The 20,418-nt window shown below is 35.0% G+C and overlaps 1 protein-coding gene across 9 annotated transcripts in view; it reads right to left on the minus strand.

Moving 5' to 3' along the window:
• The window catches only part of AKAP9 (A-kinase anchoring protein 9), a 105,557-nt gene that overhangs the window by 21,131 nt on the left and 64,008 nt on the right, over positions 1–20,418 (minus strand). For 7 of the 9 annotated variants that reach the window (XM_039713209.1, XM_039713178.1, XM_039713199.1 and 4 more), the window contains 10 exons: positions 17,313–17,524; positions 13,051–13,213; positions 10,082–10,294; positions 8,847–8,885; positions 7,401–7,633; positions 6,634–6,753; positions 3,321–3,497; positions 3,133–3,237; positions 2,461–2,613; positions 2,022–2,201 (listed from right to left, as the gene is read on the minus strand). In XM_039713209.1, coding sequence (XP_039569143.1) covers positions 2,022–2,201; positions 2,461–2,613; positions 3,133–3,237; positions 3,321–3,497; positions 6,634–6,753; positions 7,401–7,633; positions 8,847–8,885; positions 10,082–10,294; positions 13,051–13,213; positions 17,313–17,524 — 1,595 coding nt within the window. The remainder of the gene's footprint in view (positions 1–2,021; positions 2,202–2,460; positions 2,614–3,132; positions 3,238–3,320; positions 3,498–6,633; positions 6,754–7,400; positions 7,634–8,846; positions 8,886–10,081; positions 10,295–13,050; positions 13,214–17,312; positions 17,525–20,418) is intronic. The other 2 variants (XM_039713217.1, XM_039713170.1) reach the window with 1 other exon arrangement.

Below are 20,418 nucleotides of genomic sequence, written 5' to 3' on the forward strand. Positions count from 1 at the left end.
AGTCTCAGCAAAAGGAATAAAAGTTCGTTTAAAAATCTTCTTGTTAAATTACAGTGGAAGAAAATTTCATTTGAGTGTAGAAGAATGACAAAAAAGTTGTCTTTACAAAGACAAAATAAAGGCAGACAAGATTTTAAGTAGTAAAGCTAAGAAACAAAATTGATTTTTTTTTAAGTGAATGTTTGGAGATCTGAAGTGAACAACGCTTCTACAGTGGAAATGCAGAAGGCAGAAGAAGATAGATCAAAAATAATCCAAAAAACATATAAGAAAATAAAATCAGTTATGGTATCTAACATAGGTAAGAACTCTATTAGAGTCTTTTCAAATATGAAAAAAACGTGCAAAAAAGATGAAAGATTACTGAATTCATTACTCAAATAGCCATGTTTTTTTCCTTTATGACTTAATACGTCACTATGCTTAGTTAGTTAAGTAGAATAATAAGGTGACTCTGTAATAAGTATAATATGTACAAAAATAAATGTGACCATACGAAGTAGAAAGGCTGGTTTGCCAACCAAGAACTTAATTTTAAAAATCCACAGACTAGAGGAAGCTCAGAAACACTAAATAAAATCTGAATGAGTCATAAAATCATAAAATGGATTGGGTTGGAAGGACCTTAAAGATCATATAGTTTCAACCCTACTGCCACAGGCACAGTGATCCTGGTGATTGCTATCAACTCAGCATAACAGTTTCTGTTCTTGATAACATAATGGAATAAAGGCCCAAAGACTGCAGATACAGTAATTAAAAGAAAAGCACTTAGTAGGATGAAGATGTCTAAGGGACTTAGAAATGGGATTAACCTAAGAATAATCTATTAATATTTCATTATGCTCTCATAACCAAGCAGAGTAATTATTTAATGTCTTGGAAAACAAAACCAAGTCAGAGGATGAAATTAAGAAAATTAAGCTTCATGTAACAGGAGAAGTAATTAATCAGAATTAATTATAACTGAATCCTAGGTATTTTTCTCAAGGCAAGAACAGTAACTCTATTACTGGGGTCATTGTATAGAGCAGAACTGTTCTGGATTCTTTAGGTATGATATTTCCTAAATCCAGTTTCCTAAATCCAATTCCAAGTTTCATCATTATTCACTGAGTTTCACTATAACTGAATTTTGAACTAAAGACTCAGTGAAATTTTCCAGCTCAGTCAGAGCCCTGTTTTAGTGGATTCAATATGTTGAAGTAGAATGTTATCCTAAATGTTCATTCAGCTACCAAGGGATAACAGAAATCCTGTTCTTAACTTGCTTTTGAGTAAAAGCTTATGACTAATAAATAACATTTAAAATAGTCAGAATGCAAAATTCAGCCACTGAAAAAAATCAGTGTGTTTTATCTGTATCAAATGAAAGTAAGCCAAAAGAAGGTAATGCTGATAATAAAAAAATAACATAATTGAAAAATAACAGAAAGCTACAGATGTTAAAGCTCAGTAAATAAAAGATAAGTCTGCTTCTTTCTTTGTTTCTTTCTTTCTATAAAACACAGCACTTTGTTTGCACCTCCATGCTTGAAACTGGATAAAAGATGTTGCCAACACGACCATGAGAACAAAGCATTCACACAAGCTCATGGAGCTCAGAAGTTTAACTGCTAAAAATGCATTAAAAACTAACATGATCCAGCAGATGTCGCTGGAGCACAACACAGTGTAAGTCATGTGAGGGAAGATGCTAAAATGAATGTGGAGATTGAATTCAGCTACCTAAATACTATTAAATATTCAGAACAAGGAATGAAGAAGAATTTAAGACAAGAACTCAAGCAGAAATAAAATAGAATAATTAAAAAGAAAAGCAAGCAAAAAGCAGCTGTCATAAATGAGACTAAAAAGGAAAAAAAGAGTAGATTTAAAGCACTGCTTGAAATACAAGCATTTGCATATTTAAACTAAGGGGTTAACAGAAGATAATACAACTGGTAGGGGACAGAGGGTTTTTTGTCCTTTAAACTAGCAGCACAAAGTAAGACTCTGAAAAGGATTTCAGAAGTATGTACCTTGTTGTCAGTTGTGACTTCAAGTTGCTGTTGCAGTTTTGCTATTTGCTCATGAAGATGATATATTTCCTGATCCTTTTCTTGCATGATGTGAGCGAGCCTCCCAGCCACTAAGTGATGGTCCTTTATGGCAGCATCTTCAGATTTCTGGATAGCTAGTCCTAGTATTTCCATTTCATCCTGCCCAAAAACCCCACAAAAAAACATGTTACAGTTGTATATAGGATTTTCTGCATATTCCTGTATGAGTATTTCAAGGAATTAAAATACACAAATTTCACAGAATGAAAGTAATCATATGAGCCTTTTAGTATTTTGGCAAGTTGAATGGTGGAATAGCTTGAGAAAGAGAAAGAATTTGGTGTCTTGGCATTTTCAAAGAACTTATTTCTGTGGAAGAAGAAGACTAAATCTTTAGGCTTCTCAGTTGCACAGTTACCTTAAATAATTTGTTCTCTTGTTCAAGTTCCTGCAAGTGTGTAGTGGACTCCTTTCGCTGAATTTCTAGCTGCATGTGCAATTGCTGAACTTCTTCATTTTTATTTTCTAGCTCCTCTCGAAACTGCTCCAATTGTTCCTCAAGATTTGTGACCTATGTTTCCAACAAAAGGAGCAGGAAAAGGAGTAGGAAGCCATACCAAAAATTAAATGCTATAAATTTCAAGTATAATGTCTACAGTAAACTGGTTGGCTATGCACAAATAAAAGAATGGGTACTTGGTGAGATTCTGAGTCCTTTAACTGAATGGAATTTTAAACACCACTAAAAAAATCAGTTTTGCTTAACTGGGCTGAATTTTTATTTCAGAAACCAATGAGTACTTGGTGAGATTCTGAGTCCTTAAACTTAATGGAATTTTAAACACCACTAAAAAAAATCAGTTTTGCTTAACTGGGCTGAATTTTTATTTCAGAAACACTCATGCAAGTCATAAATATTAGCACAGAACAACAACTATCATGGTTCATGAGAGAATTTTAAAGGAATTTGGACTGCTGTCTCTCCAACTGTAAAAAATTTCATCTGTATAGTTCACTAAGCTTAACAAAAAGCAAAAGCTGACAAACCAAGATCTAAGTGGAAAGATGGAAATTTTCACAGGCATTTTACCTCCTTTTCCTTTCTGTCCACAGCTTCTCGTTCAGCTTGCAGTTGTACCTCAAGAGGTAACTCTCCCTTTACTATGATGGTGCCAAACTGTTTCCTTTCCTCCACCTATAAACAGAAATAATAATAATAGTTATCAGATTAAAAAAATACACTATTTTGGTCCCAAGAAAATAAGAAAGCAGCAATACCTTTTGCAAGTGGTCTGCGCTGATGATTAAGGCTTGTTCCAGTTCTCTTATCCTGCATTCTAGCTTCTCAATTTCTTCATTTCGTTCTTGTACATCTCTCTGAAGCTGCTCCTTAGAGAGCAAAAGCTCACTGCATTTGTCTGTTTTTTCTTTGAGATGATTTGTTAACTGTTCAACCTGATGACAAGATGGCAAGATTATTATATTGTACTGCTCTGGAAGGGCTGGCTAGCAATAGCAACACCATGCATTTCTGACGGGAAGAAAATATTCCTCTTTCTCCCATAACGAAACTCCTACTCCTTAGGTGAAACAGAACATACAGTCAGAATACTGTGGTACTACAACCAACAAATACAAACAGCATTATTTAAGAATGTGGTATGTTCTGTGCCACATCGCCTGCTCTCTAGATCTGATCTTGTTCTTCTGAAGCCTTCAGACTCTGTAGTCAGTTAAAAGCAAGCAGCACAACATCCCTATGCAGCCCACTAAAATGATGCCTTTAACACCTATGGATGGAATGTCTTGACCCTATGGTCAAGAAGCTATTTGCCTCAGAGGAAAATCATAGTTCTAAAAATCTGTGACAAAATTATCCAAAAGAATGAGCTGATTAGTGACATACAGGAATATTCTAAAACTCACTGGATCTTTAACATTGAAGAGAATAGCTATTCTTAAACAATAAAACACAGGAAGCTTTGTTTTCTTGCTGTGTTCCTTAAATGGGACTAAACAGATGTCAGGGATGTAATAAATTCACTTTCTATGGGGGATCGAACATTCTGAATCTCAGTAGGTCAGATGTATGTATTTCAGAAGCAACATGTTACAAGATTAACTAAAGTAGCAGAGATAGTAATATCTATCCATTTCTAGCTGTATTTCAGAAATTATTTATTGAAATTACAGATAAGAAAGACGCATAACAAATCCACAGTATGAGGTACAGAGATAAGACCTGAGTAATTGAGCAAGAGACAGGGAAAGGAATCTTTGTCCCACTCAAGAAACTGATTTGAGTATTTACAATTAGGAAGTTACGATGTAGCCAAAAGGTAGAAGACTCAAAGCATTTCAAGAGATAGGAGAGAAGAGGACCAGAACATAAAGCTGACAGGATGGTATTATTGACGTTATCCATCCATGAGAAACATCACAGTCTGAAGTGACCTCAGAAAAGTCCTGAGAGAGAAATGGAAAAATAAAAATCAAGTCTAGAGCAGACTTTATGACAATCCTCCCTGGAATAAGTTGACAAAGCTGAAACAACAGTAAGAAACAAATTTAGTTATCAACCAAAAATGGTCATGGCATTGCCTCAAAGCAGAAGAGGATTTTAAAAAGTATGCAACTATGAAAAATAAAACAGCTCTCTCAAAAGCATGATAAATAATGAAAATATGTATATTTACAAAATATTTCAAGGAACACTGTGACATTGAAGTTCACTCTATAGTAAGGATATGTACTGCATTTGATAAGATGAATATAAATCTAATACATTATTGAAAATCCCATCTGTAATTTCTAGCATATCACATTTAACATCACCTATATCGAAACCAGCTCCTACATCTGTGGTGCTTGCAGACATTATCTTACTGTCTTTCCACCCACTAAAAAATTGTAATTTAAAAACATCAAGTAGAAATCTCAAAATTTTAATCACAGTTAAAGCATATCTTTGCAGCATGCTTTCAATCTCCATTGTAGTATATCTGCTACCTTAAGAGTGTACAAATATGTGCACATATACATATAAATCAGGATGATTTTAAAATATAGATTTTGAACAAACAGGACAATTTTTATTATGCTATTAAATTTGAACTTTTCTTGGGAGAATTTTTTAATGTGAGAATTTTAACCAGGAATTCATATGCTATCCATGCCAAAACTAATAACCAGACATATAACAAAATGAACTGAAAATGAACATCCTGGATTCAGGAAAATTAATTGCGCTAGAGCCACCTCCTTCTGTGTAAAATGTCAGCAGGAGAGGCATGTGCACACTCCTGGCAACAGAAGGAAATAGATGTAGAATTGCTCTGTATGTTTTGTTTAACACATACCCAGCTAATTCCATATGATTCATTGTTCACAGAGGCTGATGATAACCATATCACATAGTACTGACTGAACACTGTCATATTTCATACAAACCTTCGTACTAAAATGTATTTAGAAACCCCATGAAACACAGTTCTAAACCTGCAAATTCCAAATAGGTAAGTACTTTGCATGCTCCTCTCATATATAGAAATGTATGTCATATTACTGTGGTCCTAAACTATAGACTAGAATCGTAATTTTTTTTTTGCTGGAAGGGACCTTAAAGGTCACTTGCTCCGGCCACAGGCAGGGACACCTTCCACCAATTTTTATAATACAGAATACTAAATATTGCTAATATTTAAGAATTGAATGACAGCAACTGAACTACTACAGTAAGGCATTTGATTTGAAAACGACAGTCTAATGTAAAAGAGGACATTTTAATGCTGAAAATTTGTATAATACAGAAGACTAAATATTGCTAATATTTAAGAATTGAATGACAGCAACTGAACTACTACAGTAAGGCATTTGATTTGAAAACGACAGTCTAATGTAAAAGAGGACATTTTAATGCTGAAAATCAAGAAAGAAAATAATGCAGAAATACCAGACTTGATCAAAAAGCAGCACACAAGAAAACAAACAAAAAATAAAATTTGACTACCAGCTCATCAAACAAAATCTGCAAAAGCATTATAATAGATAGCATTTACACTGCTGCCACTTCTTGATTTTGCTAAGTCTGAGAGTTTTCTGTGATTCCCTTGAGCTGCTGTTCTACAGTCACTACATTTGTTTCAGTGCCAACAGACTTTCAGCGGGGAGGTTCAGGTGAACACACAGAGTGCTACGACATGTCAGGTGTTAAACCTCAGTAACTTGATTCCCTCAGTGGTGTACCTGTGCTATAAAAACAGGATGCCAAAAAACAACATAAGAACATGTAAAATTGCTAAAATAGTCTTGAATGTTTCCACAAACTTTTGAGAACAGTGGATTTTCTAAGTTAAGTTATAGGAGAGAGTCTTATTGAAAGTCAAGAAGTTTCTGTATGTCTGCTACTAAAAGTAAACAGCCTAAAAAAACACAGTTCCCCCACTTTCCTGCAACACCTTCAACCTCAGGGCATTTACTTTCCTGGCTTGCAAATGGATGGAGAGTAGGTACACCATAAAATAGCTCCATTATAATATCTTAAAGGCTATCAACTTGTCATTTATTGAGTACAAGTAACAAAACGTGTTACCTCTCTGGTTTGATGTTCATTGACAGGCTGACTCCTTTGTGGAATCTTAAGCTGTTGTTCCAGCTTCTGTATCTCTTGCTGGAATACATCTCTCTCATGCTCTCGGTCAATTGCTTGCTCCTGAAAGTTAAGAAATTATGTGGATAATAAATAAACACCATTTGATTAAAAAACTATCCAAGTTAAGTGTCATCACTTCTAACCTGCATTCATGTGAGGCTGGTAACAGTAACATCAGTATTTATAGGGTAGCAGAACCTATTGCAGATATCATTAATATCTTAATTATTTGGGGCAATAAAGTTCATATTTTCAATCAAAAAATTAGCACAGTACAGACACATCAAGTAATATTTTACAAAAAACGGCAGGTTTCTTCTGTTCTGTTTTATTCTTCTTCCGTGAATATACCAAGCAAATATTTTATTATTTCTTCGCTACTGTTTGTCTTCAAGAAACGCAGAATAAATAGAAATTAAAAACAGAAATTAACTCTGGGTTAATATTATGAAAAGCCATCAGAAAAAAAGAACTATATATTGCTTGAAATACAGAGCTGTACTAAGTAAGCACTTCCAATTAATTTTCAACTTTTAAAATGTTATTAAATTCTTGTGCTGGAACCTATAACATGGCTGATGTTTGCTACCATCTACCTATGTTTGCTGAAAAACTGAAAAAAATTAGCATTTCTCCCGGAACAAAACTTCAGCAGAAGTGCAACCCACCCCCACATCTTCATGATATCTGCCTGTTACCATACTTACATCTAGAAATTTTCTTGTTTTCTCCAGCTGCTTCTCCAAGGCCTGGTTTTGCTGTCTTAAGTCCATTAGTTCTGCATTTTTCTCTTGTTCTAGCTCTACAAAACGACTGACTTGTTCTTCCAAGTCTATTTCCAAGACTTTAACTTGCTTCTGAAGGTCATCATACTCTTTTTCAGCTTGACGTTGTACTTCAATTTTTTCCTTCATTAGCTTTTCTGTTTCCTCCAGTAATTCTGAGTATAATCAAAGCATTGTTACTTTTAGATACAAATAGCAAGCAATGTTATGAAGCAAAACCACTCCCCAAGGTATCCATGCTGTAATCTGCAGAAGGATGTGAACTGGCTTGGGTTTTTACTATTTTTCTTTTTTTTGAAAATATATTTTCTTCTGAGTAATAATCATGATACTGACTGAAGCAAATTCATATTAAAATTACTCTCCGTTAGGTAGCTTTCAAAGGACTGTTACTGAAGTTGTATCAGAGCACTCCCCTGTTTAAGTTTCATATCAATTAAAAGGCCTTTGTACAATTATAAAGAAAAGAAAATGGATGGGGTCAAACCACAGCCAGAGTCAGCACAGGAGTTAACAGTGATGTACAGAAAACCCAACCCTCTTCTCATCCCCATTGCCAGTAAAATCAATCCATTCCCAGACCTCATTATTTAATGTGATACATATAAATAATTTGAGGGAAATACTGAAAGACTTAGCAAGGTTGCTGGGCAGACAGAGAGGAAAATTACTGACCTGCAACTGGAGCTTGCAAAATCAGTGACTGCATGAATGCCCAATTTTGAGTCATCATGAAAAAGCCAGCAAGCACACATACAGGAAAGCCCCAAACCACTCTAAGACTCTTAAGCCACAGCCCACTGAAGTGCCTATTAAATAACCATATGAACCCCTTGAGGTAAAACCCAAATGGCAAAGTGCACTTACTTTTGGAGAATCTTAAAAACACCATTGATATTTAGACAGAAATAATAAAATTTACTTTCACTACAGAAGAAAGATCCTTCAGGCACCATCATCTTACATCGCATTTAACCAATTTTCATTTCTAGGTAACCATTATATACCAATATAATAAGATGTTTAATTATCACAGTGAATGACTCAGCTGTATTTGGAAATAAAAAGAAATAAAAGACTACAAAAATATCTCTCAAATGCCATCTAAGTAACTGTGAATAGGTGAATTCATTTGTGAATAAGATGATGGTTATTGATGAATTTGCTTATTATGTTTAGAAATTATAAGAAATTGCAAGTTGTTAGCAAAACGTAGAACTGAGTATGAAATACAACATCAAAGCTGCAGGCCAGTAAGAATTACAAATAACGTCAGTAAGCCAAAAGCCCAATAATCCTGATTAACAATGTCAGTACATGTAAGTCTTCCACCCGGTTACAGATTGGCCATGCAACATACAAACACACCTGCTTGGGAAGCTGCATCGATTGCAGCATCTACTAGGCCTAGGAGAATAGAGAGAGAGAAAACAAAAAAAAGAAGCAAAGTAATTCACATGCCAGCTGTAGTTTTCTTGTGGTGCAACAACGTAAGAGAAAATGAAGCCAAAGATAGATGTGGCATTTAATGGCAAAGTTGTCGAGATAACTTAGGGAATGTGACAAGTTATTCTGGTATGCATGATATAAGTACCTACACATATTTATAGAATTGTTTGTCCTTACAGCTCTTAAATATGAAAATAACTTTAATATATTTAGAAGCCTAAACCATATAAAAAATAACTAAAGTGGAATCATAGACAAGGATCTTCCTTATTACAGAGTAGGAAGAAGCAGGTTGCTCTTAAAATTTCATTATTGCAGAAAATTGCAAATACACAAGATGTGCAATGTATAAAAATGGCAACATTATAAACTGGAATAAGCTTCTAGAAATTAGATAAAATTATTACTTCATCCTGCTATTTACAATGTAAGCATTGCAATCCTTGAAAGATCAGTACTTCTTAAAACACTAGAGTTCTCATTTTCTTTCCCTCTCAAACATGAAATATTAATTTGAGTTATTAGTTTAAAGAAGAATTAAAAGACAATTTTACTTCATGAGGGTAAATGCTTTTTTTGAGTAAGCAATTAGTTAGATTACATTGACATGGCGTATATCTGAAATTTTCATAATTGGGGCTGAAAGTTTTCATTACTGGTAGATAAAAGGCTTTCCTTATGATGCAACTGTTGTGCTATTCTTCCCTGAAAGAGGAATTTATTAGAAAAATTCATCTTCTGTAACTAAAATAAATACAGCTATCACATGTAGTGCAATCATGTTCTGGTAGGTATGCTTCCTAGTCTGTCTTTAAGTCTGTTTGGAAAGTATTTAGACAGTATTCTTATCCACTGTTGCTATTCCATCTCCAGTGGTAATCAAAATGAAAGCAGATTTTTGGAGATAAAGCTTTCTCTGGCTTAAAGAACAACTGTAATTTCTCGACACTTCTAAAAATTCAGTCATTTCATGTTTAAAAATCAAGAAAAGTTGTCATGCTAATATTAGGCAACAGGTGTGAAAATGTCCCAACTGGCCCTATCATATTTTTTACTAATGATCACAAAGGCAATGGGGAGAAGCCTTTGCCAAAACTAATTGTTTATTTGGAAGTATAAGCAAATCTCATAGAAAGATTGTGATGAATACATACGCTGCTCTACTGGCCCCGCCTCTGCTCTCATGGCATCCTTCTGTCTGGAGAGTAATTCCTTTTCTTCCTGGACCTGCTGCTGCTCAGCCTCTAACTCCTGCAATTTGTTACCTGTACACAGCAGCTCTTGCTCTAGATGGTCAATTATATCTACTTTTTCCTGGAGTTGTTTTTCCAGAAATGCTTTCTCATCTGCATAACCATCAATGAGGCCTGTAAAACATCAGTTTGGAGGCAGATTTAATAGACAATCAAAAACAAAACATTTTTTTCTTGTTGAAGTCACTATTGTATTCTGACATGCATGCACATGTATGTTAGATGCTTAACACCTGACGATTTCTACTCCTGTCCTTGCTATCCTTTCATGATGAACAAATTACAGGAAAGACACCAGAACACCAAATATAGCTCTTAATTTTTATTCAGCACAAAACCTCTGAAGCAAGCAGGAACTCCAAAGCCAAGGAAAAATATGAGAAATAAGAAATTTAAATAAATTCAGTATAAATCACTATAAATCCAGTCTTGAGCCAGTATTAAAATGGATTTTACTCTGTCTTGAGAACGTAGAAAAACTAAAGGTATTTACATTTGTTAATCATGTAGACCCATGCAGAGAACACACAGGACTGGACATATAGGACTGGATATTGAAATAGAAAACACTGAACAAGTAACAACATTTCAAAACAATACAAACTCCAGTGGTTATTCCCCCCCATATGAGATGCTGTTCACAATGAATACTTAACAGATTTGAAGTTGAGAGGGCATTCCCAGGTTAAACGGAATGCACACTCCCACAAAAATGTTATGAAGTGTGCTAAAATCACACATTGTGGTATTTACTTCTGCCAGGTTTGGTTGTTTGGTTTTTTTTTGAGATGTAATGAAAATTGTCAGAGTTCAGTGAACTAATTTGCATTAGTTTTTCCATCACATCAGATAAGTCATATCTGACACCACTAAAACACAAGAGGTTTGAAAATGTCTCAGCTGCAGCAGTTTTTGTGATAAGAAAGAAATGATCACAAATGACACATTTAATCTCCAGAGAAGACAGAGTACCATCAGATGTATAATGAACTAAGGCACTGTTCTGCATACCTACCTAAGGAACTTGATAAAAGCATGTCGTTTGTCAGAGTATGCTCACAACTCAGTTCAATGGGCAGAAGTCAAATAAAAAGAGTTCTATGACATCTTTGTTTTGTTATATCAACACCAACAAAAAAAGGTGCCAGTCATTTAAAAGTGCATAAATTTCAAATGCACCTAACTTACAACTGTGCAATATATTTATCAAAGGCTAACACTAACACCTAATTCTCTCTTATATTCTAGAACTGCTCATGAACCAAATCAACAAAGCCATTCTGTACTTACATATTAGGCATTTTTACTTTATTACTGAAGAATTGTGAATAAAATTTCTGTCAAGACAAAATATTAAACTCCAAAGAAAGCAACGACATATAGCTGCCTACATTCTGAAATTCTTCAATATGAAACATTTTGTAACTCCATATGTGTCAGAATATAAATTCTTAGGTCATTTATATTATATTGAAGAGTCCCTCATATTTTTGCATGTTGAGATGTTCCAAACATCTCATGCATGTTTGCATGTTCCAAACAATCCTTTTTCAATTTTAATTTAATCTTGGGAAAAAAAAAAGTAGTAATGCCTACTTCAGATTTTAATCTATTCCCTCTGAAATCAATTTTCATCCTTTCTGGCTTTGCTAAAGCTACTGAAATGTTGCAGCCAGTACTGCTGTTGCTGATACTCAACATTTATGCTGCATGAACTGACAGGCCACCAACTGTCCCTCACAGCACACTATAGACACGTGGCTTAGAAACCTGCACTGCTTTTCAGCTTATGTGTGTCCTAACTATTAATAGCACGTGAAATCATGATGGATTATCTGTCTGTGTAAAAAGAAGAGGAAGCCTGGCAGGGTAGCATTCTCCAGGAGTAACATCTGACTATCAAACTTCACTCTATGTTCCCATTTTAAAACAGAAAAGTCTGCTGAACTTCAAAACTATAAAAAATATATTTCTGCTTACAACTATGGAGATCTTATCTATAGAGTAGGTGTTTTTTGCATATTTTCCAGTTGCTAATCAGATATAATGACAGAAATGTAGGGTGGCTACAAAACATTCAGCAATCAAAATAAGAGAACAAATTGTCTGTCAGATTTTAACATATTTTCCTGATGTCAGAACAGATTATTACATTTCCCCCATTGTAAGATGTTGTAATTTTTAATTGCTTCCTTAATGCAGTTGCAAATACACTTTTTAAAAGACCACTTCAAACAGTGCAAACTGAAACTTATCACCACCATATTATCACATTCAGAATAAAGATTCTGTGTCAAGGTCAAGAGGCAGCAAACACAAACTGAAATATGAGAAACTGCACTTCAACATATGAAAATAAGATTGGGGTTTTTTTCCTTTCCCCTCATTGATGCTAGCTGAACACTGGAACAGATACTCAGAGAGGCTGTGGACAATCAAAACCTGACTGAACAGGGTCCTAGGCAAGCTGCTCTACCTGATCTTGCTTTGAGCGAAGGGAGGGAATAGTTGATCTCCAGAGGTGCCCTCCAGTCACAACTATTTATGATTTTAAGCTGTCAACATTTAAGTTTGTCTGCACAAACAAATATGTTACGATGAAATAAATAATTTTTAGGATCCAAACACATACATAACCTATTATTTTTAATATTGCCATGTATATTTTCACACAGTAAGTGAAGCAAAATTGGAAAACAGAAACACAGTGTGGTTGACGTTGGTAGGGACCTCCAGAGGTTATCATGTCCATAACTATCAGAAGGCTCATAAATTCTAAAACTTACAAAGAAATTGATCAAATTTGCAATTTATTTACCCAATTAATAAGCAGGTGTAAAGTCCAACAACTCACCAAAAAAGCTACTCACCTTCAGCTTTACTAAGCTCCAAAGCCAACTGCTCTCTGGCTTTGATTTCCTCATTGAGACGTTCTTGTAGCTCTTCCTGATACCTGATAAATTCTGTGGCCTCTTGTTGCTTCTTGAAGGACTCTCGCATGAGCTCTGTCTGAGTAATTTTAGCATGTTCAAGCTATCACAGGAAAAAAATTACAGAAATTAGATAAACACCAATTCTATCACTCCTATTTAATTCACAGTTGCTTTACAGTGTGATTGGAAGCCTCACATAACTTCACTAAACATGTGATAAAATCTTTATTGAACACTCATTTGCAGAGTACAAGATGAAGACTGACTTATAAAAGTCTAAGCAAACAGGCTTTGTCAGTACAGTGAACTCCATGAGCCACCTGGCTAAATCCGTGTCTTTGTTCCGGTAATTCCTGATTTATGAGTTTACACTAGACTCACCTTTGTCTACACCAGTTTTGCACTAAATAGGAGCAAGCTACCACTCACCATACACTCAGAATGGCTAAAAACATTGTATAAAACTGGCAGCATCCTTATTATAAATTGACTGAAATGGTGCTTCTCCTCTTTTTCTCTTTAACATGAAGATTGATGAGAACACCAAGGAAATGTCAATTTTCAGAATATTGCACATTTCAACCAACAAGAGAGTAAAGCAATGCTTCTTCCAACAGTGTCAACCTAGCAGAATTATTAATGATTTTTTTTTTATTCTTCTCCACTTGTCTGGTGGGTTAATATTTAACATGTACTGACACAGACACAGCAGTTTCACTGTGCCACTACCCTGAAGTACTGGAAAACCATGTCATGTGAAATTGCATATTTACAGTTTAGATGTATCCAAAATGATAATTTCAAAACTAATTAAAATTAGAATTACAAAAGGAAAATAATGCATAAAGACTAAACATTGTTAGAAGTTTTGATTACACAAAATGTTTTGATTAAACAAAACGTGTTCTGCTCCTCGGGTTGTTTTTTTTTTGTTTTGTTTTCTTGGGTTTTTTTTTAATTTTTAATATTCTGGTTATTAGCAGATATTTGAAAGATAGTAACATCTACAGTTTCTATAAATTATTCTGTCTCTTGATTTCTTAAACTATAAAAGCTTTCTCACTAAATCCTGCTATGATTGTGAATATGAGGAATTTGCTTTAAAAGCTCAGAAAAATGGGTTAAGGAACATTAAATAGAACAGTGCCCACAAAATTATCCACTTACACTTTGAAAAGAAAATCTGAATAATCAATACATTCTCTTTTATAATACATTGAATTTAAATACTCAATTCTTTTCTACAGCCTTCCTTTTCAGATGGGCATCATTAACATGTTCATTATTTATTCTGTCAAGAGTTAAAGAAAGATCTAAATACTGCAACTATCTGCACTGGTTTGAGATATTTTTAAAAATCACAGCACACCCTTCCTTTTGCCTTATATTTTCGAGTGCTTAATGAAACACCCACCTTGGATAAAAGGGAAACATATGATAATTTACTGTACACAGACAACTGTAAAAGTTGCTTCCTGAAATGCATGAAATTTTTCGGTTAAAACTCACAACAAAAATTATTCTCCAGCTTTTTTCAGTAATAACAACACAAAGTGTTGTTAAAAATATCACAGGGCAAAACCAAAAGGAAGTACAAACACAAACATGATTTTTTAAGATCAACAATTTCTCCACAGGATCACTGAAAGCAAGGTGCCAGCTTGTGCTAGTTACTGTTACTAGTCAGTGCACCAAAGTTAAAGGGATCAACTTGGATTGCAGTTTCTCCCTCACTTTGAACTACTCTCAGTGAGAACAATGAAATGTAATAACTTACACTGAAGTGCTTTAAAACGAATCTCAAATATCTGGAATTTAACACATTTCTGTGTCTGATAAACTTCTTATGTTAGAAATGACCAGAGAATTGTATAAATAAGTGCCCACTTCAGTGTCCACTGAAAACTGACTAGGAAAAGGCTCTCTCACCAGTACAATTTTAACAACAGAGACAAGTTTATATAATTTTTCACTGCATTCTCTTCTATTTAAGCTTAATTTCTTTTAAAAACTTGTATACTTACAGAATAGGGAGGTGTAGGCAATGAGATTTTAGAGACAACTTTCAAAATGTGCCCATTTTTTTTGTGGCTGAAGTGAAAAATTGAGGTATTTACAACTACAGAATTATTCTCATCCAACTGTTCGGTGAAAGGAAAAGGATATGGCAAAGGCACACGAGATTCAACCTCATATGTATCTTCTTCCTGGCCTTCAGTCCACAAACCACTAAACAGATTAGATGCCCAGTAGGTGCGGTAAGAATCCATTCCAAAAAATATTGCTCTTGCTGTCTTCTCAACTGTCCCGTGGGTATTTGGCACTAGCTAGGCTGGCTTTAGAAATTTCTGACAGGAATTTCTAACAGAACACATGCATTTAATAGTTTGAAGACACATATCAGCACAGACGGTGACAAACCTACTCGGAATCAGCAGGAAGCCTCAGATCACTTTTCAAGCTGAGTAATTCAGGAGTGGATTAATCCCAAACAAAAAGGTAAAAGAAAACTTCATATGGTCACTCCTAAAAAATCCTTCTTAGAGAGGTTTCACATGAAAAACCAACAGAAATCTTCCAATAGCAACTGGCAAATAATTTCCAAGGCAAGGAAGCAGAATTTTCGTCTACCCACACAGGAACGCTGCAGCAGACAAGCAAGCTAACAAAACTGAAACTAAAAATTTTCCAACTCCACTACGGCAAATGAACAAAAAATACAGATATGTCATTATTTGCATTCATCCTTGTTGCTGGAGTTAATTCAACAGGAAGAACTTTTGCAAGCTCTGCTAGTTTAAAGGCTTCCTGCTAGTCTCTCCCAACTGAAAGAGTTCAGGGGAGTGGCCCAGTTTATTTACCTATACATAACACCAGCAGGTGGAATTTGAATTAATACACCCACTATATGTCTTGCCTCAAGTTTCAAACTGCACTTCAGGTCTGAAAGTGTGTGTTCAGACAGGTCTCATGCAGTTACTTTGAAGATTTTGCCAGGTTTCCTCTGGCTCTTTAAAGTTTATTTGAAGAAATGGGTACATGTCTGGATGCAAAACACAACTGATTAGAGGAAAGGTTAAAATCTTTTCTACCTGTAATAAGTTTCAGATTATAAAGTACTGCAGACTGGAAAAAACTAAAAGATTCAGTTTCTGACTATTTAAAAATAATTTTCAAGTCACCTTTATATCCATGGTATATACAAGAACTGTATATAATCCAATAAGCAGACATTGCAAAGCAGACAAACTTGAGAAGTCCCTCTACACAACAGCCAGAGAGGTGTCAATATTTATACTGTGAGAAAATGTGTAAACAGAAGGATTTTTTTATTAACTTAAGGGGGAAAAAAAAGCCAAAAACATGTAATCACCAGGGATAAATCCATCTTTGTATTAATGAAGAAAATGTGTCTGTATGTGTTTGAGCCATAACTCTAGCTGGTATTGGCAAAGTCTCAGCTACAAAGCATGAAGGAAAATACTTTGACACCTTCAAATTGCAATGTATGCAATCTAAAAGTAAAGCACATGATAAAAGCAGTGTAATTTGAACTGATCTAGGCATATAGTTCCTATTTCAGTTAACAAGGAAGTACTCCAGACAGCAACTAGCATCCCACCATAGAAAGTACTCTGATAGCAAACCGCTTCTTTTCTGGATACTATTCCTGAACCACATACCTCACATAAATGCTGGAGTGCAGACTCCTTTTCTGATAGCAAAGTGGATATGTGCTTAACTGGCCACGTTTAAATCTCAGTTGGAAGAGACAGCAGGAGAGCTCCACCTTTTTACTCAATTGACTAAAATGTTTGTCAAGAGAACTAGACACAGTTCCCCTTAATCCTCCCTCCTCACAAGCTCTATGGGCTCTGACAACTCCTGTCTCATCTCTCAGCTGCAGCCGAACGCAGATGATCTGTATGAGCAATGAAAGATTGCCCTAGATTGGTAAGAATGCCCCACATTCAGGCCTCCTCTGCAGACCAAAGCAGATTTCTAGCAGGAAAGCAAATTCATCAGTAAAGTCATGCTGGAGAAGTCTTTTTTTGGGTGGAGGCACCTGAAGCAATTTTACAGCTGTCAAAATGAACCTATGGGTTTTAGGCTTATGAAAACACAATCACAAGAAAAATAAATAAAAAAGCTCCATTGAGACACATAAATTAAAGTGCATCGCTATTAAATCATCCCACCTGATTTGAAGTTTCATTGATAGCTTCCAGAAGCTTTTCAACAGCTGCCTGCAGTCGAGAACTAATATTCAGAATGAGCTCTTCATTTTCAGGATCTATTTCCATCCCACTTTCTGCAAGATGTTGGCTCAGCAGCCCTTCACCTGCTGCTCCTGACCACATGTTAATATCATCATCTTCCATACTACTACCATGATATAAGGAGCAGGACTCTGAGAAAAAAAAAAAAGTTACCTTTTCACAAAGACTCTAAGCAATTGCAAACATGAAAAGCTGTGCAACTGAGTTACAATAAGAAAGGCAAGTCCAAAATGATTAAAATATTAATCTTAGTCAGATAAAAACAGAAAGGGAAATACTGCATACTAAAATTCACACAAAGAAGATAAACAATGTGTTAATTAAAAAGAAGCAGAAGTGCAAGAGAAAAGGAGATATTAACAGACAACATTTTAGACATACTTTCAGTATGCCAAGGGGCTCTGATGCTCATCCTTGAACCTTTGTTATGATCAGTAACCCTTACTACTTAGAATAACTTGCAACAATACTTGCAAGATTGTCTTTAAAATACAAAACAGTTAAAAAACCCCAAACAAAACCAACACCAGACTGTCAGTCCCTGTTTCACCAACATCCAATTATGTTACTATGAATTAACACAAAACTGTTCAAGTCAGTGAATCAAAATCAAGTGACTAAAAGGAAAGGCATGCATGCAATTCAGAGAGCTTCTTAGGACAAACAGACTGGAATACAGAACAATATTCAGCATGGTTATTAGTGCTTAGTGAAAAACTGACATTTACTAAAATGGGTAGCTGAACAAATCAAGTACAGTGCAGCAGGACCGCAACTGTTCCTGTTCCTGCTGCTGGGCCACCTGGCACCTGCCTGCTTCTCAGTCTTCCTGAGGTCTGATGCATTTAAGGGCATTATCCACTCTTTCTGAAAAGCCAGACACACGAGGTTTGCCTATGGTATTAGGCTGATAGTAATTCCTCTAGAAAACAGCAAATCTGCCATATCTAGAATTCAAAGCTGTATTTAAGCAATGCAAGTGAAAGCAAAATCTTGAGATGTTTTAAAATTACACTTTTGGTATGAAAGCACAATACAGTAGGTATATCGTGACAGTTGAAACTATTGTTGACAAAGTCTTTTAAAAATAAAGATGAGTTATGCCCTTAGACTGACAGATCTGAAATGTCAGAAATAAATGCTACTGTGGAGAGTTTTTAAATGACAATTTATTTAAATGAAGTATATTTCTGGAATATATTTAAAGTAAATATTTTGGTATGCTGCATTTTTTAAACAAGTAGATGGTTTTGCTTAGGATTTTCTCAAAAATATCTTATTTTTCAGGAAAAGCATTATAACTAAATGAATTCAGAATAGTCAATGCCTGTTTAGCAATGAAGTTTCAATGCTGGGTTATCTTTGAATTCAAGTTCCTGGTTACTCCACAAATTGTGACTGCTGAACTAGAACAGTTTGTTTAGCTACAGAAATTGAATTGAAATTACAACAGGTCAATCTCACAAACTGCCTTTAAAAATGTAGGTAGGTCTTGTTTTCACCTCCTAACCAGGCAGGCAAATAATATTGGCAGGCATATAATAATATGAGCCCTCTTGTTGATGTTGTTTGAACCTATCAAGCAAGTCAGATTCTAGTTTGAGGTTTGTTTTCAGCATTTTTGTAACAAGCTGCAACATGATTAACCATCTAATGTACTTAATATTCATTCCTACCTGCAAGTATTCTGACAATAATATCTGCAGCCATATATGTGACCCATACACAACAAACTAATCTATAGTGATTTTAATTGAGGAAGGTTTCCCTTGATTTACTCTTCTCTTAAAATTGCTAAGATTTGTCAAATGCAGATGCATTAATTTTTTTTTCTTCTAGTTGTATTATTACTGTTTCATATCTCCTTTTAGATGTGAGGGATATAATGTTACAAACTCTTTTCACATTCCAAAGGGAAAAAACAGAAGCACACTATATGAATGACCAGAACGAATAACCAGATGAACAGAAGATACATTCACATGGCACCTTTCATCTACACAGGATTTCAAAGCACTTTTGAGTACTGCACCTTGCAATGGCAGTCAAACTCCTGCAGTAGAATCACCCTAGCAGCGGCTAGCAATCATTTTCTGCCAGCACACTAAATATCTGCAATGGGTTTACAGACCATAAAAGCTTTCCCACAACACCCTGATATTCCAACCCCCTGCAGTATAAGGAAGGCTGCAAAATTAACAATTTCACTATTTAATATTTGATAGCATTTTGATATCTTACCACCCAAATTTGTGCGGTGTTTGGGTGTTTCAAAATATATCAACAGTGATGCAGAAGCTTTAATATCCTCAGAGTAGAAAGGACCTTCATTATAGATGGATATTGAACAGCATAAGTATTTCCAAATGCTGTGCCAAAGTACTGGTTAAAGACTGAGTTGAAGGAAAATATTATTCCCTACTGAGCCACCAACACACTTACTGCAGCACCTGATGCTCTTTGGAGGCCACTCATCTTAAGAACTGACCAGGTAAGACCCTGCTTAGCTTCAGAGATCTCACAAAATAAAAGCCCACAGTACAGTAGCACAGCTATAAACAAGATAAAACAATGACATATTAGTTATTGCACAATCTAATGCTTTCCTGATGGAATACAAGTCATTTAGGTAATGTTCCTGTTTTCCTTCTCAGGTTTAACCCATAATTCATGTCCTGTCACCCTTTCATTTCAGTAAATGATTTGATTGTGAGGTACATCTGAATTGTGCAATGATGATTGTGTGTAAAATACAAAAATAAAGATTATACAAAATGACTGCAGAAATATGCAGTTGGTTGCAAAACCATCTGAACTGTCTGTCTGGAAACTTCTGAAGAAAAACTTAAAAACACTGATGGCAGCTCAGAATGTACATTTTAGAATCCAGGTTCAGAATATGTCTTTTACATTAATAATATCACTAATATTATTATTTCTTCTTGCCAGTGACCAGAACACTACCAACAGGCCTCCAAGAATTCATACCAAGACTCAAAACTCTTGTTTTGTTTATGACAATTCT

The sequence above is a fragment of the Passer montanus genome, unplaced genomic scaffold (genome assembly GCF_014805655.1).
Source record: "Passer montanus isolate IOZ18808 unplaced genomic scaffold, ASM1480565v1 scaffold10, whole genome shotgun sequence".
Classification (NCBI taxonomy): Eukaryota; Metazoa; Chordata; class Aves; order Passeriformes; family Passeridae; genus Passer; species Passer montanus.